Below are 18,431 nucleotides of genomic sequence, written 5' to 3' on the forward strand. Positions count from 1 at the left end.
TAGGTTCATCTTACGGTGGACATGTTTGCCTGAAAAGGAATCTTTGAAATGTTTCATCGTTTTAGAAATATAGTGCTTTCAAATTTGAGACATTTACAATGGGGCTCAATGGCAGATATTGGCACGTCAAAAAAGCACTTTCACCTAGAAACTCCATTCACACTTTTTATAAGTCAGCTTTCTGTGGAGACACATGCTGGAACTTTTTACTTTGAAATGTTTTGTAGTTTCTGAGTTATTTAACTTAAACGCCCAATGCATTCCCAATGGCAATAGCACAAACTTTGGCATGCTACTAGTCCTACATACTTACACCTAGAAACCCCATTCAAACCTATTTAGGTTCATCTTACGGTGGACATGTTTGCCTGAAAAGGAATCTTTGAAATGTTTCATCGTTTTAGAAATATAGTGCTTTCAAATTTGAGACATTTACAATGGGGCTCAATGGCAGATATTGGCACGTCAAAAAAGTACTTTCACCTAGAAACTCCATTCACACTTTTTATAATTCAGCTTACTGGGGAGACACATGCTGGAACTTTTTACTTTGAAAGGTTTTGTAGTTTCTGAGTTATTTAAGTTAAACGCCCAATGCATTCTCAATGGCAATAGCACAAACTTTGGCATGCTACTAGTCCTACATACTTACACCTAGAAACCCCATTCAAACCTATTTAGGTTCATCTTACGGTGGACATGTTTGCCTGAAAAGGAATCTTTGAAATGTTTCATAGTTTTAGAAATATAGTGCTTTCAAATTTGAGACATTTACAATGGGGCTCAATGGCAGATATTGGCACGTCAAAAAAGCACTTTCACCTAGAAACTCCATTCCCATTTTTTATAATTCAGCTTTCTTTGGAGACACATGCTGGAACTTTTTACTTTGAAATGTTTTGTAGTTTCTGAGTTATTTAACTTAAACGCCCAATGCATTCCCAATGGCACTAGCACAAACTTTGGCATGCTACTAGTCCTACATACTTACACCTAGAAACCCCATTCAAACCTATTTAGGTTCATCTTACGGTGGACATGTTTGCCTGAAAAGGAATCTTTGAAATGTTTCATCGTTTTAGAAATATAGTGCTTTCAAATTTGAGACATTTACAATGGGGCTCAATGGCAGATATTGGCACGTCAAAAAAGCACTTTCACCTAGAAACTCCATTCCCATTTTTTATAATTCAGCTTTCTTTGGAGACACATGCTGGAACTTTTTACTTTGAAATGTTTTGTAGTTTCTGAGTTATTTAACTTAAACGCCCAATGCATTCCCAATGGCACTAGCACAAACTTTGGCATGCTACTAGTCCTACATACTTACACCTAGAAACCCCATTCAAACCTATTTAGGTTCATCTTACGGTGGACATGTTTGCCTGAAAAGGAATCTTTGAAATGTTTCATCGTTTTAGAAATATAGTGCTTTCAAATTTGAGACATTTACAATGGGGCTCAATGGCAGATATTGGCACGTCAAAAAAGCACTTTCACCTAGAAACTCCATTCACACTTTTTATAATTCAGCTTTCTGTGGAGACACATGCTGGAACTTTTTACTTTGAAATGTTTTGTAGTTTCTGAGTTATTTAACTTAAACGCCCAATGCATTCCCAATGGCAATAGCACAAACTTTGGCATGCTACTAGTCCTACATACTTACACCTAGAAACCCCATTCAAACCTATTTAGGTTCATCTTACGGTGGACATGTTTGTCCGAAAAAGGAATCTTTGAAATGTTTCATCGTTTTAGAAATATAGTGCTTTCAAATTTGAGACATTTACAATGGGGCTCAATGGCAGATATTGGCACGTCAAAAAAGCACTTTCACCTAGAAACTCCATTCACACTTTTTATAATTCAGCTTTCTGTGGAGACACATGCTGGAACTTTTTACTTTGAAATGTTTTGTAGTTTCTGAGTTATTTAACTTAAACGCCCAATGCATTCCCAATGGCAATAGCACAAACTTTGGCATGCTACTAGTCCTACATACTTACACCTAGAAACCCCATTCAAACCTATTTAGGTTCATCTTACGGTGGACATGTTTGCCTGAAAAGGAATCTTTGAAATGTTTCATCGTTTTAGAAATATAGTGCTTTCAAATTTGAGACATTTACAATGGGGCTCAATGGCAGATATTGGCACGTCAAAAAAGCACTTTCACCTAGAAACTCCATTCACACTTTTTATAAGTCAGCTTTCTGTGGAGACACATGCTGGAACTTTTTACTTTGAAATGTTTTGTAGTTTCTGAGTTATTTAACTTAAACGCCCAATGCATTCCCAATGGCAATAGCACAAACTTTGGCATGCTACTAGTCCTACATACTTACACCTAGAAACCCCATTCAAACCTATTTAGGTTCATCTTACGGTGGACATGTTTGCCTGAAAAGGAATCTTTGAAATGTTTCATCGTTTTAGAAATATAGTGCTTTCAAATTTGAGACATTTACAATGGGGCTCAATGGCAGATATTGGCACGTCAAAAAAGCACTTTCACCTAGAAACTCCATTCCCATTTTTTATAATTCAGCTTTCTGTGGAGACACATGCTGGAACTTTTTACTTTGAAATGTTTTGTAGTTTCTGAGTTATTTAACTTAAACGCCCAATGCATTCCCAATGGCAATAGCACAAACTTTGGCATGCTACTAGTCCTACATACTTACACCTAGAAACCCCATTCAAACCTATTTAGGTTCATCTTACGGTGGACATGTTTGCCTGAAAAGGAATCTTTGAAATGTTTCATAGTTTTAGAAATATAGTGCTTTCAAATTTGAGACATTTACAATGGGGCTCAATGGCAGATATTGGCACGTCAAAAAAGCACTTTCACCTAGAAACTCCATTCCCATTTTTTATAATTCAGCTTTCTGTGGAGACACATGCTGGAACTTTTTACTTTGAAATGTTTTGTAGTTTCTGAGTTATTTAACTTAAACGCCCAATGCATTCCCAATGGCAATAGCACAAACTTTGGCATGCTACTAGTCCTACATACTTACACCTAGAAACCCCATTCAAACCTATTTAGGTTCATCTTACGGTGGACATGTTTGCCTGAAAAGGAATCTTTGAAATGTTTCATAGTTTTAGAAATATAGTGCTTTCAAATTTGAGACATTTACAATGGGGCTCAATGGCAGATATTGGCACGTCAAAAAAGCACTTTCACCTAGAAACTCCATTCACACTTTTTATAATTCAGCTTTCTGTGGAGACACATGCTGGAACTTTTTACTTTGAAATGTTTTGTAGTTTCTGAGTTATTTAACTTAAACGCCCAATGCATTCCCAATGGCAATAGCACAAACTTTGGCATGCTACTAGTCCTACATACTTACACCTAGAAACCCCATTCAAACCTATTTAGGTTCATCTTACGGTGGACATGTTTGCCTGAAAAGGAATCTTTGAAATGTTTCATCGTTTTAGAAATATAGTGCTTTCAAATTTGAGACATTTACAATGGGGCTCAATGGCAGATATTGGCACGTCAAAAAAGCACTTTCACCTAGAAACTCCATTCACACTTTTTATAATTCAGCTTTCTGTGGAGACACATGCTGGAACTTTTTACTTTGAAATGTTTTGTAGTTTCTGAGTTATTTAAGTTAAACGCCCAATGCATTCTCAATGGCAATAGCACAAACTTTGGCATGCTACTAGTCCTACATACTTACACCTAGAAACCCCATTCAAACCTACTTAGGTTCATCTTACGGTGGACATGTTTTCCTGAAAAGGAATCTTTAAAATGTTTCATCGTTTTAGAAACATAGTGCTTTCAAATTTGAGACATTTACAATGGGGCTCAATGGCAGATATTGGCATGTCAAAAAATCACTTTCACCTAGAAACTCCATTCATACGTTTTATAATTCAGCTTACTGTGGAGACACATGCTGGAACCTTTTACTTTGAAATGTTTTGTAGTTTCTGAGTTATTTAAGTTAAACGCCCAATGCATTCCCAATGGCAATAGCACAAACTTTGGCATGCTACTAGTCCTACATACTTACACCTAGAAACCCCATTCAAACCTATTTAGGTTCATCTTACGTTGGACATGTTTGCCTGAAAAGGAATCTTTGAAATGTTTCATCGTTTTAGAAATATAGTGCTTTCAAATTTGAGACATTTACAATGGGGCTCAATGGCAGATATTGGCACGTCAAAAAAGCACTTTCACCTAGAAACTCCATTCACACTTTTTATAATTCAGCTTTCTGTGGAGACACATGCTGGAACTTTTTACTTTGAAATGTTTTGTAGTTTCTGAGTTATTTAACTTAAACGCCCAATGCATTCCCAATGGCAATAGCACAAACTTTGGCATGCTACTAGTCCTACATACTTACACCTAGAAACCCCATTCAAACCTATTTAGGTTCATCTTACGGTGGACATGTTTGCCTGAAAAGGAATCTTTGAAATGTTTCATCGTTTTAGAAATATAGTGCTTTCAAATTTGAGACATTTACAATGGGGCTCAATGGCAGATATTGGCACGTCAAAAAAGCACTTTCACCTAGAAACTCCATTCACACTTTTTATAATTCAGCTTTCTGTGGAGACACATGCTGGAACTTTTTACTTTGAAATGTTTTGTAGTTTCTGAGTTATTTAACTTAAACGCCCCAATGCATTCCCAATGGCAATAGCACAAACTTTGGCATGCTACTAGTCCTACATACTTACACCTAGAAACCCCATTCAAACCTATTTAGGTTCATCTTACGGTGGACATGTTTGCCTGAAAAGGAATCTTTGAAATGTTTCATCGTTTTAGACATATAGTGCTTTCAAATTTGAGACATTTACAATGGGGCTCAATGGCAGATATTGGCACGTCAAAAAAGAACTTTGAGAATGCATTGGGCGTTTAAGTTAAATAACTCAGAAACTACAAAACATTTCAAAGTAAAAAAGTTCCAGCATGTGTGCCCACAGTAAGCTGAATTATATAAAGTTTGAATGGAGTTTCTAGGTGAAAGTGACTTTTTGACGTGCCATAGAGCTGCCATTGAGCCCCATTATAAATGTCTCAAATTTGAAAGCACCATATTTCTAACCAACTATGAAACTAGGATGAACCTAAATAGGTTTGAATGGGGTTTCTAGGTGTAAGTATGTAGGACAAGTAGCATGCCAACGTTTGTGCTATTCTATTGCCATTGAGAATGCATTGGGCGTTTAAGTTAAATAACTCAAACTACAAAACATTTCAAAGTCAAAAGTTCCAGCATGTCTCCACAGTAAGCTGAATTATGTAAATGGAGTTTCTAGGTGAAAGTGATTTTTTATGTGCGAAAACCTGTCATTGACCCCCATTCTGAATTTCTCAAATTTAAAAGCACTATATTTCTAAAACTATGAAACATTTCAAAGAAAATTAATTTTCAGGCAAACATGTGTGCCTATTGCGGAGAGTTGTTAGGAGCTGACCAAATGTGAGTGCATCAAGTGCATGTACTGGAAGGTGTAAGACAAGTGCATCAGATATGGCCTCAGTTGCACATGCAGTTGTCCCTGGGCCCCCTGCTAGAACCTATTTGCATGTTTCTGTTCATATTCCCTGTTGTCCTCTGTGTTTTCAGTTGTAGGCCTATATGGCTCGGCTTCCCCTCGCCACATGCTTTACTTTGTCACCAGCCTACTGACTGTTAATTTTCAGTTGTTACTTTGTAACGTTGCTTACACTGTCCGTTCAGCTGTGACAATTCATTAATCTTATTTTTTGTTTCCCCATACCTAATATTTACTTTACAAATGTAATGCCTGTTAGTTTAAAAAAAGAAGAAAAAGAGAGAAGAAAACTCCCTTGTTACCTTGTCGTAACTTAGCTTGTGTGATGCCGGTGGGAGGAAAGTCCTTTTACCAAACTAGGTTGTGGGCGGAGACAGACAAACCTGCTGCCTGTTAGAAACCACCTAACTCCAAAATGTTCATTTTTCAGGAAATGAAAAAAAAACATCCAGCTCAAGTGGAATTAGGAGGTTTTCGCCGAAACACTTTCCATTCGTTCCAAATTTTCATTTTTTAACCAACACAGACGTAAAGGTTGTTCAATAGCATTAATTAATGGGGGGAAAAATATATATGTCTATATCAATAACCTAAAAATATGGAGTTAGGTGGTTTCTTCCGGACAGTAACATTATGTTATTTGTATAGATAAAAGCAATTGTTAACAAAATATTCAATATTAAGTGGTTAAAAGATGTACAGCATTTACTCTTTGTGAAGTGCTGTTTATGAACACCAGTGTGTGTGTGTGTGTGTGTGTGTGTGTGTGTGTGCAGAGGGGGAAGAAAGGAGCCTCAACCCGTTTAATTTTCCAACACATAAAAGTAAATATATTTTAAAAAATTGTTCATACTGAATAACTTTTATCATTGCAGAGTCATTTACACAAGGGGAGTCTGTCAGTCTGTCAGATTCATATACACGGTTATTCAGATGCACAAACTGTCTCTTCATTTGCAAAGTTATCACTTTGCAAAATGTAGTGTGCACACCCCCTTTCCAAACAGATACACAGTTGCAGAATAAAAATCAGCATTTTACCTTTCATTGATTTAAACAGAATTGAAAACATTAATACTCTCGGACAACAACATTTTCTGAAATGGCAAATGAGGAAAAAGGTGGAATCCCTTTCTCCCTTATCTTCATCTTTTTTTGAATATGACAATTCAGAATTTGAGAAATGTTCTTCTTCTTTTTTCTTTACAAACACATCTCACTACATGGTCGATCTTTATAAATTGGTGGTTTACAAATGTCGCCCAAAATGCAAAGGGATGTGCATAGAGGTGTCAAGACAATGTCCGGCTGTGTTGTTGCTGCTGTAGTAGTAGTAGTAGTTGTTGTTGGTTAGCGTCCGTGCTTCCCTCAATCGAGTTCAGTCTTCCAAACATGTGGAATGTGTTTTTTATTTTCTTCTTCTTCTTTCGTTTCTCTTCTGGAGGTTTCACAGAGGGAGAGGGCGGGGCAACACTGACTGACAGCATGGAAGCTTGCGAATGTTCACATGCACATTGGTGACCTCATTCAAACCTCTAAAACGTTTTAAGAAATTAGAAGAGACAGTACCTGGTAGAACGTGTGTGTGTGTGTGTGTGTGTGTGTGTGTGTGTGTGTGTGTGTGTGGCTGTGGCGACTGTTACTGTACCATTAAAAGGGATAAGAAAGATATTAAATTAACGCATAACAAGATAGGCTCATCCGGATAAGACTGCTACCAAAAGGGAAGGAATTAATAAATAATAAGGGTGACCGGGGGAGACACTGCAGTGTTTGTGCGCTTTTCTTCAGTCTGGCTAGAGAGAGAGAGAGAGAGAGTACCCACCAACAGTGCTGTTCTAGGGAGCTACAGATGCTTAAGAACTACAACACCTAACAGGACTACATTGCGATGTGTGTGTGTGTGTGTGTGGGGGGCGGGTGACACGCAAGGGAGGACACAGTACTGTCTCTTTAAAACAAAACAACTACCAAAATGTCGCCTTGCTAGCTAGCACAAACATGACGATATTCATTGTTTTGTTTCACTTTTGTTTTTATATAACACTACGTCTAGGTAGTCTGTAAGGGCAGAGTCTTGATTGGCCCGCTGCGGGTGTTTGGCGCAGCACCCAGAGGAGATTTGATTGGCCCGCTGCGGGTGTTTGGCGCAGCACCCGGAGGAGATTTCGGCATGGCTGCTCCAAGTTCTTTGTGCAGGTTTTGATTGGCTGTTGAAGGTCAAGTGCAGTGTGGAGAGACAGAGTGAGAGAGAGGTTTCTGATCGGTTGAGCTGCTTTTTTTTCTCTTCTCCATTTATCAGAGTAATCACGGTATTATTATTATTATTATTGATTTTCTTTTACGCATCTCTGGATGGAGAGAGTAGGAAATGGAGAAAGGGGGGAGTTCGAAGGAGGGCAAGTTGGAGCTTGACAACTCAGATGAGTGGAAGTTGAAGCGGAGTAGGCCTGGGAGTTTGTAGCTCAGTAGACCCAGGAGACGGGCACCCACTGGCCAGTGGTGCACACCAGATCGATGGCCTCCTCCAGGTGCCTGATGGTCTCGTCGATCTCGTTGTTGATGATGGTCTGGTCAAAGTAGTGGGCGTAGGTCTTCTGGAGGATCTCAGACTCCTTCTGCAGTCGCTGGAGGGACTCGTCCTGTGGGGAAGAGAAGACAGGAAAAGAAGGTTGGGAGGCGGTGGTTTTCAGTGTAGGGGCCACTGGGGGGCGCCAGGTGGTCAATTGGAGAGGACAATCTAAGAATTACGTCATTGTCATACATTTCTTCAAAAATGTCCAAACCTTTTAAAAAAAATAGTACAAAAGCACATTGCGGTGCAAGGCAATGCGAGGTTATAGATCGGCTATGTTTTATTTGAATCCAGTTTACAATGCACAATGAGGCTGTGGCTATTTGGGGGTCCTTGGGATGGAAATGTTTGGGAAAACCTGTTGGAGGAAGGATAGAGAGCTGGAGGGATAGAGGAGAGGGTGGTGCATGGCTGAGGGGCTTCAGACTAAAATAGAAACGCTTCCTCAGCCAAAGGAGGTGAATAAGAAACACGACTGGGAAAGCTGAGCAGACAACGCTAACTAACGACTAAGACCATGCATTCAATGGATAGCAATGGAAATTATGTCTATTCTGTTTCGTACTTACTGGCAGCTTTCGACACCACCTGGGCATCTGAGAGGAATGCCAGAAAAAACAAACACATGCAGCATGCAAAGTAAACAAGCACAGAGATGGATAAGAGAGAGAGAGAGAGAGAGAGAGAGAGAGAGAGAGAGAGAGAGAGAGAGAGAGAGAGAGATAAAGAGAGAGAGAGCAAGCTCTGCTGGCACACACATGCTTGATGACATCACGTAATTACTTTGAATATTTTAAAATTGTAATAAACAAAGAGCTTGCAGTACAGTGGAAAGAGATTGTGCACAGCATGTGCGACTGCTTATTATTCACAAATCTATAAGAAGCATCTGCTGGTGCTGCTAAACGTACCATTGAGAAACGTATTGCGTGTGTATTTGTGGTGTCCATAATAATCATACCTCATTGATGCCTGGTGTGATGGTTGGTGCGGCAATGAACACAACGTATGGGGCAAACTCTGCCGTCCGCAACACCTTCAGTGCCTAATGATGGAGATCATATTGACAAGGTCAGTGTGGCAAACACAGCAACACAAGACACGAAGGCACCCCATTACAATACAGCAGTGGTTCCCCCAAATTGACACTAATTAGCCCACGGACCCCCATTTGAAAAAAGTATGCCAGGGACCCCCATAAGAGAACATTTCCACGTCTCTAGAAGTGATTCTCAACCCGTTTAATTTCAAGGACCCCCCCAGTTTGACATGCATTGGTCTACGGACCCCCATTTAATGTGAGTGTAAAAATGGAATTGAAAATTTGGTTCCATTTGTACAGTCTCAGAGTTACATACCTATAAGGGCCCATCTGGTTCTAAACTATCATTTAGCTGGGGACCCCCTGGAACTGCCTCAAGGACCCGTGGGGGTACCCGGACCCCACTTTGGGAACCACTGATCTACAGTACACACACACACGCACGCACGCACGCACGCACGCACGCACGCACGCACGCACGCACGCACGCACACACACACACACACACACACACACACGCGCACCTGAGGTTCTACATCCAGGATGGATATGAGTCCCTGTTCGTGGATCTTGCGGATGGTCTCCAGCCGCGTGCCGTACATGGCGTCCTCGTGGCTGCCGTACTCCAGGTACTCGTTGTTGCTGATGTCCTGCATCATCTGGTCGTGGGACACGAAGTAGTAGTTCTTCCCGTTCTCCTCGTCCTTCTTGGGAGGTCTAGTCGTGTCTGAGAGACACACGAGTGGGAGGAACGGTGAGCGATACTTGTATGTAGTGTGTGTGTGTGTGCGTGCACGGGAAGTTTAAATTTAATGCAGAGAAAACCTCAATTAACAAACAATGCTCACTGCTTTGGAACCCAGTCCCTAAATGAAGCACCAACCTAAAGTATTTGCATTGGTTCTGCAATACAGTTATCTATATATTTCCACTGAGTTTTAGCACCTACTGTACATTGAAATCGGACGTCACCAGATGTATCAGAAGGCGGAGTTCTACATTGTCTGGAGAGACCGACTGACTAAATAAATGATTCATGCACTACTCCATATCCATGCATGTATGCGTACACACACACACAGTCATACATACAGATATGAGTGATGTTTGTACAGTTTGTGTGCGTTCATAGGTGTGACTGAGTTTGACTTCAGTGTGTTAATGTGTGAGTAGTGTGTCTTACGAGGGATGGGGTAGGCGAATCTGTCAGGGTGTTTGGTGATGAGTGTGTTCTTGATGTGTCTCCTGCCCACTCCATGGGCACCTGAGGAAGGAAGGAAGGACAGACAGACAGACAGACAGACAGACAGACAGACAGACAGTGTGTCAGACTGTCCGTAGTGTATTCTCTTCATTCTACTACCAGTTCCCATGTGTATCCATTGACATTGTATCCCACAAACAGTGGGGAGGAAGGGCAACCAAAATGCCACATACCGTAGAATAATACAAGAGAATGTGAGAAGTGTTGTTTATTTGCTAATAGCACTACAACAAACAAAGCAAGTAAAGGCCATATACATGAAAACGTCTTGCAATATTATAGTGCAACATATTTCAAGCTCTTCCTCAGGCAGTATCCCTTTATGTATTCATAGCCTTTGTTCTAGTGCTATTATGAGCAAATACATACCACTTGTTAACCGCTTAAAGGGGCATTTCAATTTAGAGCAGTTTTTAAGTTGCTTGATAAAACATTTTGATATCCAGAGATGTATGTATATTAATTTCCGCCCATCCCATGCAAGCCCATTCAACTTCAACCTCACATTAGACTAATTTTAAAAATCACACTTGTGAGATCTTACAATGTCAATCACTGCCCTGAACAAACATTAAAGTCCATAGACTTGGCTGGCAAAACATACATCATAACTATTAACAACCCTAAACGAACATTAAAGTCCATAGTTGGCTGGCACGAATTACATAATTTCGGAAAGCCATTTATTGGAGGGGCTAGCGCCCCTCAAAAACGTGCTTTCATCTCTGACAGTCTTTTTAATGAATGAGGAGACCTTCAGTTTTAGACTAGTTGTTGATATTAGTCTTTCACCTGTACTGACCTAATAAGACTAGTGTTTTCCTCTTGAAAGCAGGGAGCTTCACCACCTCCTCATATGTGACGAGGTCTAGTTGGTCAAACACTGTAGGGAGAGAGACCAGGGGGAGAGAGAGAGAGAGAGAGAGAGAGAGACAGTGAGTCAACCTGGGGAGACGGCTAAGACAACAGCACTGTGAGGTGGTTCTACACATCGCTAAAGACTAATTTATACGTTGTTGTATGACCATGTCGCTCACCAAACAAAACTGATTAGGTGAACGAAAAGGTTGTATGACAAAGTATTACATGGTCTACTAGAGGAGTGTCAGACACACTTGGGGGACAATAGGCTTTTGTGGAAGTAGGGTCACATGTAATCTTGTGTACTGTGTAGCAAATTCACCGTAGGGGCTGAATGGGAAAAACAAAACTGCATTGCAGAACTAATGCAAAGACCTCATGGCGTTCCCTCATATTTGGACGGTGATACGATTCGTTTTCAAAGCAGTGGACATTGGGTTTGAAAGCAACCATTCTCGCTGCTGTTTTATTACATTTACATTTCCCCAGACATATCAGTAGCGATTTCCGATCGTCTGGTTACGCGAGACTAGCTCACATGTAGACTTAGATGAACTGATGGATGTCAGGTTTATCGTTAAAACATACAGACAGTTGGTAAAGGGCCGTAATGTCTGTGACAAAGTGAAATGTGGCAACTCACTGTACAGTTCAGAAGACTTAATTGCTTCGACTGAGCTGATATGGGACACAATAATCAGACCAAGCAAAGGACCAAGGGTTCAGTCCATGGCATGAATACATACATTTTCAGGTGCAGGAGGTATTTGAGGTATTTGATAAAAATTATAATTCCATTACTAGCCGCTGCAACAAATACTTCAAACAAATACAAACCTTCAGCAAAGAATACGTATAAATACTATATATATGTGTAAAGTGCAAGTTTCATTCATTATAGAGATCCTATAAAAATGTTTTATTTAATTGAATTTGAATATAAATGTTATATTGGGGAAAGCTTGTGGAATCCGTTTAGTTTTCCATTCAGTAAGGTGGGAGAGGAGAGAATGAATGGTGGCTGGTGCACATGGAGCGCAGGTGGAAGCACGCCAAGAGGTCAATTTAGGGAGCAAGAATACTACACTCCCTTCGGCCCTTGGATGTCTGCAGTGCAGTTCACTGTACAATGTGTGCTCAGCCCCCGTAATATGAACCACAGAGTCTGGCTGGATGGAGGGGGCTGACGTGTGAAATACAATACCCACAAGTCACTGTGTTCTCTCGTGTAACAGTTGACGCTATCATCGATGATTGATGATTACTGACCATCTGGCTGTTGCTAAAGCATACAGTAAATGGGCTTTTACAAAGTTTGTGCTCCGTATTTAGTTCATATACTAAAATTGAGCACATCAGCAAATGCCATTGACCATCCACAGTAGCCATCTTACTCTTATGTCATACTCGGAGGACACGTGCACATTTTGCGATTATGAGGCAAGACAAAAATGGCTGCCATTTGACTAATTGCACTAATATCACAACTGAAGAGTTGTCATTGTTACTGCCGTTTGTAATACTGTCCATTTTGAGGAGTTATTGAGCGCAAATGACCAGACAAATTAGAATTAGACATTAGGAGGATGACAACACACAATTATTATGAACAAACACACATGGTTTCAGTTAGTTATTCTGAGTAAATAACAGAACAAAACTGAAACTGTGGCAGTGAAAGCTGATAAGACTAGAGGGTTTTTAAACCAAATGGAATGAGATAGAAAGAGAAAGAGAGTGATAGGCTAGAATAGAAGTGTGAGACAATGCATGATGTGAATTGTGTGTTATCTGTTATATGTGTTTAGATAAAGTAGGAGGAAGCAAATAAAGCATTAGACTCCATCACAGTTTGTTACTTACATGCAGAGAGGCCGTTTGATAGGAAAGCGAGAGAGATGGACAGGGGGAGGGGTCATAACATGGTCCAGTTACAACAGCAGAATTACCATACATAAATTGCACACACACACAGCAAACATACATTAGTTTGAGTGGCCATGCGACACTCCACAACGGTTCAGTCAGGACACTCATTGCAATTAAACAAAACAAACAGAAGAATATTGCAGTGATATTATGTGATAGTGTGGCTCTAGAACACGCCTATGCAAGCATAACACAGACTTGACACTGAGCTCACAACCCCTATAAGACTGAGCCTAACGCAGTTATTACATGTACATGATCATACACACGAATCCCTCAATGGACACGACCTAAAAGATGAACGTGATAATTCACACATACTGTATGAACCCGCATGGCGTGACATGCTGACATAGTGAAGACCTACTGTACGTACAGTGCATGCTATTACAGGAGGAGAGGCACTAGGAGGCTGGGGAGTTTAGTCGTGGGACAAACTAGCATTTGTTGTAGTGGTGAGAGATCTGAGCGTGTACGAGTGAACCTGCTTAAATAATAGACCACGTTGTTCCGTTAATAGATTGTGAGCATATGAACGTGGGATGGGACCTCTGTATCAGAAATGATCATCACGGACTGTGTCACCCCATGTGGACAGGAAGTGAGACACAAAAATGTTCGGTTTATCTATGCAGTTTCTTATCAAATGAGGTCTTGAAACTAGATCAACTACAGTGAACAAACACATGCTGCAAAATAGATTATATCATTGCTGTTGGGCAGAAACCTATATCCATAATGCATATTTTCAACGTTTTATGGTTTTTCTCAAATGAATGTCTTACTTCATTGTACAAGACTGTCTGTCAACCAAAAACAGCCAATTAAACTAATTCAAGTATTAACAAGAGCTTGTGACTAAATAAGAATTACTTTGGATCCATTGGAACAAAAGGTTATTTTTATTTTATTTGATCATTTCCTGAAAAGTTACAGTTCTGGACAAGGCCTCCACCCAACAGCTTCGACATAGATGTGATATTGAGTAAGAGTTACAGTGCTACTATTAATCACCAATGGCTAGATGCAGAGATACACATTATATTATTACATGCTAAATAGTAAAGTATATTAGCTTTAAATGGACATTGGCAGATGTGAAGGCTCTTTATGGCCTGCTGAGTTGACATGCATACCAACCTGATATTAGGCAACATGCACACACGTCGTGCATGCACAGACACACAATCCCCCCGACCCCCCCATCCCTCAACGCCCACATATCGATTGGGAGCAGGAGAGGTCTTAAAATACCGTAAACCCCCCAATCCAGTTGTGCAACACTCAATTCCCATAATCCCTTGGAGGGGGAAAAAAAAAGCTGCACGTGCACATGTGGCGGACATGTGCACAACATCTTTATACAATTAAATAATATAGGAAATCCAGTGGAAAAAACAATTGATACCAAACCTTCCCCCTTTCTCTCTTTCTGCTGAATAAGGGCCTGTAAAGGTCCTGTAGTGTGAACGCCATGCTACGCAGGTTAGGTGCAGAGGCACGAAGACAGCTTTAAGTGGGTGTTTTATGGTCAGTCCTGTGAAGAAACCTTGCCCCCTGGGCTGCTGGTCACTCAGGGTGCTAATCTTAGAACAAGTGCGAAGGCCACTGAAACCTAAAGAGTGTGGTAGTCTAGTGATATGCAGACAGGCTGTACTGCCAACAAGCTGTAGTGTAGTGTGCCCAGAAACTTTCCCCGCGAATACACACAAAAACACACAAGGGTGCTTGTATGCACAATCTCACAAATATTAGAGGTTGGATCAGGAGTGTTCCAGCCAGTGCACAGGCCTGAGTATAGCCAAACTCGGAAGCCCTCGCCATAAACCATACCCGTCCCTCTCACCTCATTCCTCCTGCTTGTTGCTTACTAACGACCCTACGTCTCACACACCCCTGAACTTCTTTTAAACCTTACACCCCCCTAATTATCTTTCCCTGACCGCCTGTGGTCATTTGAGCTGCTGCCACAGACCAGCAGTGACTGTCCCGGTCTCTCGACACCTTGCTTTGGCCTCCCCTGCTCACACAGAATGGCACTGGTGTTCACGAGGTGATGTGCTAGGTGCTGCCATCTACGGCCAAACATGGATACTGCAGTCACAGAAAGAACGTGTCCGCAGCTGGCAGCTGGTACCTATTACTTAAGCTGGGCCTCTATTTCAAGCCTCACGTTTCACTTAGTGATGGGTATACCTTGAGATAAAAGTATTTTGGCAATCTTATTATTATTATTCGGTATTGCTATATTACTGTTATTTTTTGTATTTGTACATTTTTTCAATTTTTTTTTAAAGAAGTATTTTTGGGGATTTTTGCCTTAGTTGATAGATATATATTAGGTTGACAGGAAACGGGGAGAGAGATGGGGGGGGAAGACACGCAGCGAGGGTCGTCGGGATCGGGACTCAAACCCGCGACACGCTGCCAGGCTAGGTGCCCGGACCCCTAGGCCGGCCCGGGCCATTTCCGGGGCTTTTCTGAGCCTTTATTGAAACAGAGAGAGAGAGAGAGAGTAGGGGAGGTCCTTCTGACCAGGCAGGAATTGAACCAGGGACTCGCTGTCAGGAATTAGAGCCCATGTGCTATGTGCCCTAAGCATCCAGATTTACTTTTGTCCCTGGATGACATTCCTGCTACTCTCCATGTGCTCCTGTGCACACGTGTGTCAGTTATTCCTGGCATGAAGGTGGAACTGCTATTGGGCTAGCTGTATGGCATTAGGTCCTGTTACGCACGCACGCACGGTGTCGCACGCACACACACACACAATGCCAGTACTCACCCTTGTCTGCATGCCTTCATGCATGCATAGACAAGTTTGCGTCAAATCATGGATGCCATGAGACATCACTGAAATTTTGGAACAAACTGTTTTTACATGCATGTGGAACTACCAGAATTTTAATCCAGGTCTGGGAAACCAAATATCTGCCGCTCAACCAAAGGTGAATCCTCCCTTTAGCTATGAGAGATATTAGGCTTCTGGTCATAAGCCAGGTTTACTGGGCTACCCCATGCATACATGCATGTGTGTGTATGTGCATGTGGTGTACCTGTTTACTGTGCTACCCATGCATACATGCATGTGTGTGTATGTGCATGTGGTGTACCTGTTTACTGTGCTACCCATGCATACATGCATGTGTGTGTATGTGCATGTGGTGTACCTGCGTTGTGCTTGGCCAGATACTTGTCTTTATACTGCTTCTTCTTCTTGCCAAACCAGGTACAGCTGGCCTGCTGTTCCTGTTTGGTCTTCTCCATGGCTATACAAGCCACACGCCTGGAAAAACAAAGAACAAAATCAACATTATGAAATCAAAAGAACAAATTCACAAATCACAGTTATGTACTTGGCGAGTTGGCAAGGTATCTCTTGATGTTCTTTTTGAAAGTCATTTTGTTATGTATTGTAGACAAGATGTTTTTGGGCAGAGCATTCCAGAGAGTTATTGACCTAAATCTTTTTTGTCATTTTCATTGTCAAGTGATCAGGGGAGGCAGTGTGTGCGTGCGTGCGTTCACTTGCCACTCCTGTAGCTCTGGTGAGGGGATGAGGCCCGCCGTGCCGTTCTTGGTGTTCTCCAGCTTGCCCTGCCACCAGTTGTGGTCGTCCTTGGAGATGATCTGAATGATGTCACCCACCTGGAAGCGAATGCCGGCTTCCTTGCAAGGGATGAGCTCGTCCCTGGAGGGATCGTACTCGAACTGAGCCCTCACGTAAATCTGCGGTCGGGAGGGAGAAGGCCACAGTGGTCAGGAGGGAGAGGGGAGTACGGGAAGGGTCGTTTTCGACAAAGGGAAGGGCAGAGCAAGAAAGACAGAGCAAGATGGGATGTGGTGGATAGTGTAGGTCCTGTGGGGCATGGCGAGCGCTATAGAGCTGACGCAATGACTAACGTACGAACAGAACCCTTGGATGGAGGGCCTTTGGAGGGGGGGGGGGGTTGCACGGTTGCCAGGTTAGAGAACCGTTTCCAAGGCAGAGACGGTGTCCCACGAGATGCTCTCAGACACAGCTGGGCTATTATTAATGAGCCTCTGAACACGCTGGTAATTATGGCACAGGCATTGTTTGTGCGTCTGCGACTTCAAAACAACATACAGTACATTTCCCCTGCTTTAACGTGGCCACTGTCACTTTCTGGTTTCCTCTACCCTGCATGTGATCTGGGAGATATGGCCGTAGAACGGCTTGGGCACACAACATTGATTGGACATCCATCCGTCAGTGCCGTTACAGTAACACCGACTATTTGGGGTGGCGTTACAGTTGACACTTTGGTCGACGTCTTTATTTTGCTCTGGGCGGGGCTGTCTCTTACCTTGATGGACATTTTATCCTTGATTGGAGGTCTTGGTATGATCTAGGAACGTGAAAGCATCACACACATCATGCAGCAAAAAGATACTGACTGTCTCTAAAACATATAATGTTGTTATCTAAGGCCGGTGGGAGCTGGGGAGGGTATCGGGGGAGCGTAGCGAGATGGACCATGGCGGTATGAGGCATACTGTTGTTATCTAAGGCTGGTGGGAGCTGGGAGGAATCGGGGGAGCTGGGAGGGTATCGGGGAGCTGGAGAGGGTATCGGGGGGAGCGTGGCGAGATGGACCATGGCGGTATGAGGCATACTGTAGCTAGGTAGGAGAGCTATATCAACACTATGGGGACACTAGACAATTACACCTCTAACATACAGTATTATGGGCATGCTCTTCTGTAACTGAGACATTACAGGCATGATTAAAACTACTGCAAATGAAGGTCTGCCAAGCTGCTGTGCATGGTTGCCTGTAGAGCCTTGTGCCCTCCACTGGTAGGATCTGGTACCAGTGCTAACACAACATCAGCACTTTTTCAGCCTCTGCCGTCACATCCCTTGTTTCGCTTCTAAAACAACACAGAACTCTCCGATTTCATTTTAGGCTTGTTTTGGGAATTAGTACAGATGATGTTCTAACAAGGAATATATATACAGTACACAGTAGAAGCCGGAGTGTCAATTTAACACAAAATCTGACCCTTAAATGAACACTCTGGATTTTGCTGCGTATGCGTCTACTGGTGAGATGAAATGGGAAGACAGTTAGGGTACAGCGTTGAGTTAGGAGTTCTATTTTGAACTGCGCCGAGGTAGAAGTTGCCCATAAGTCCTGATCTATAGAGTCATTTAAACCGCATTAACCATTTCTCTGGAAAATAAT

The 18,431-nt window shown here is 41.9% G+C and overlaps 1 protein-coding gene across 13 annotated transcripts in view; it reads right to left on the reverse strand.

Annotated features, from left to right (window-relative positions):
- Positions 1-6,176: 6,176 nt before the first annotated feature.
- Positions 6,177-18,431, reverse strand: part of caska (calcium/calmodulin-dependent serine protein kinase a) — a 143,227-nt gene continuing 130,972 nt past the window's right edge. For 3 of the 13 annotated variants that reach the window (XM_079518815.1, XM_079518825.1, XM_079518818.1), the window contains 7 exons: positions 16,754-16,950; positions 16,392-16,507; positions 11,234-11,314; positions 10,351-10,431; positions 9,692-9,894; positions 9,087-9,170; positions 6,178-8,192 (listed from right to left, as the gene is read on the reverse strand). In XM_079518815.1, the coding sequence (XP_079374941.1) occupies positions 8,016-8,192; positions 9,087-9,170; positions 9,692-9,894; positions 10,351-10,431; positions 11,234-11,314; positions 16,392-16,507; positions 16,754-16,950 (939 nt within the window). In that variant the 3' untranslated portion in view covers positions 6,178-8,015. Of the gene's footprint in view, positions 8,193-9,086; positions 9,171-9,691; positions 9,895-10,350; positions 10,432-11,233; positions 11,315-16,391; positions 16,508-16,753; positions 16,951-17,549; positions 17,592-18,431 lie in introns of all 13 variants that reach the window. The other 10 variants (XM_079518816.1, XM_079518821.1, XM_079518817.1 and 7 more) reach the window with 6 other exon arrangements.

The sequence above is a fragment of the Electrona antarctica genome, assembly GCF_951216825.1.
Source record: "Electrona antarctica genome assembly, chromosome: 13".
Classification (NCBI taxonomy): domain Eukaryota; kingdom Metazoa; phylum Chordata; class Actinopteri; order Myctophiformes; family Myctophidae; genus Electrona; species Electrona antarctica.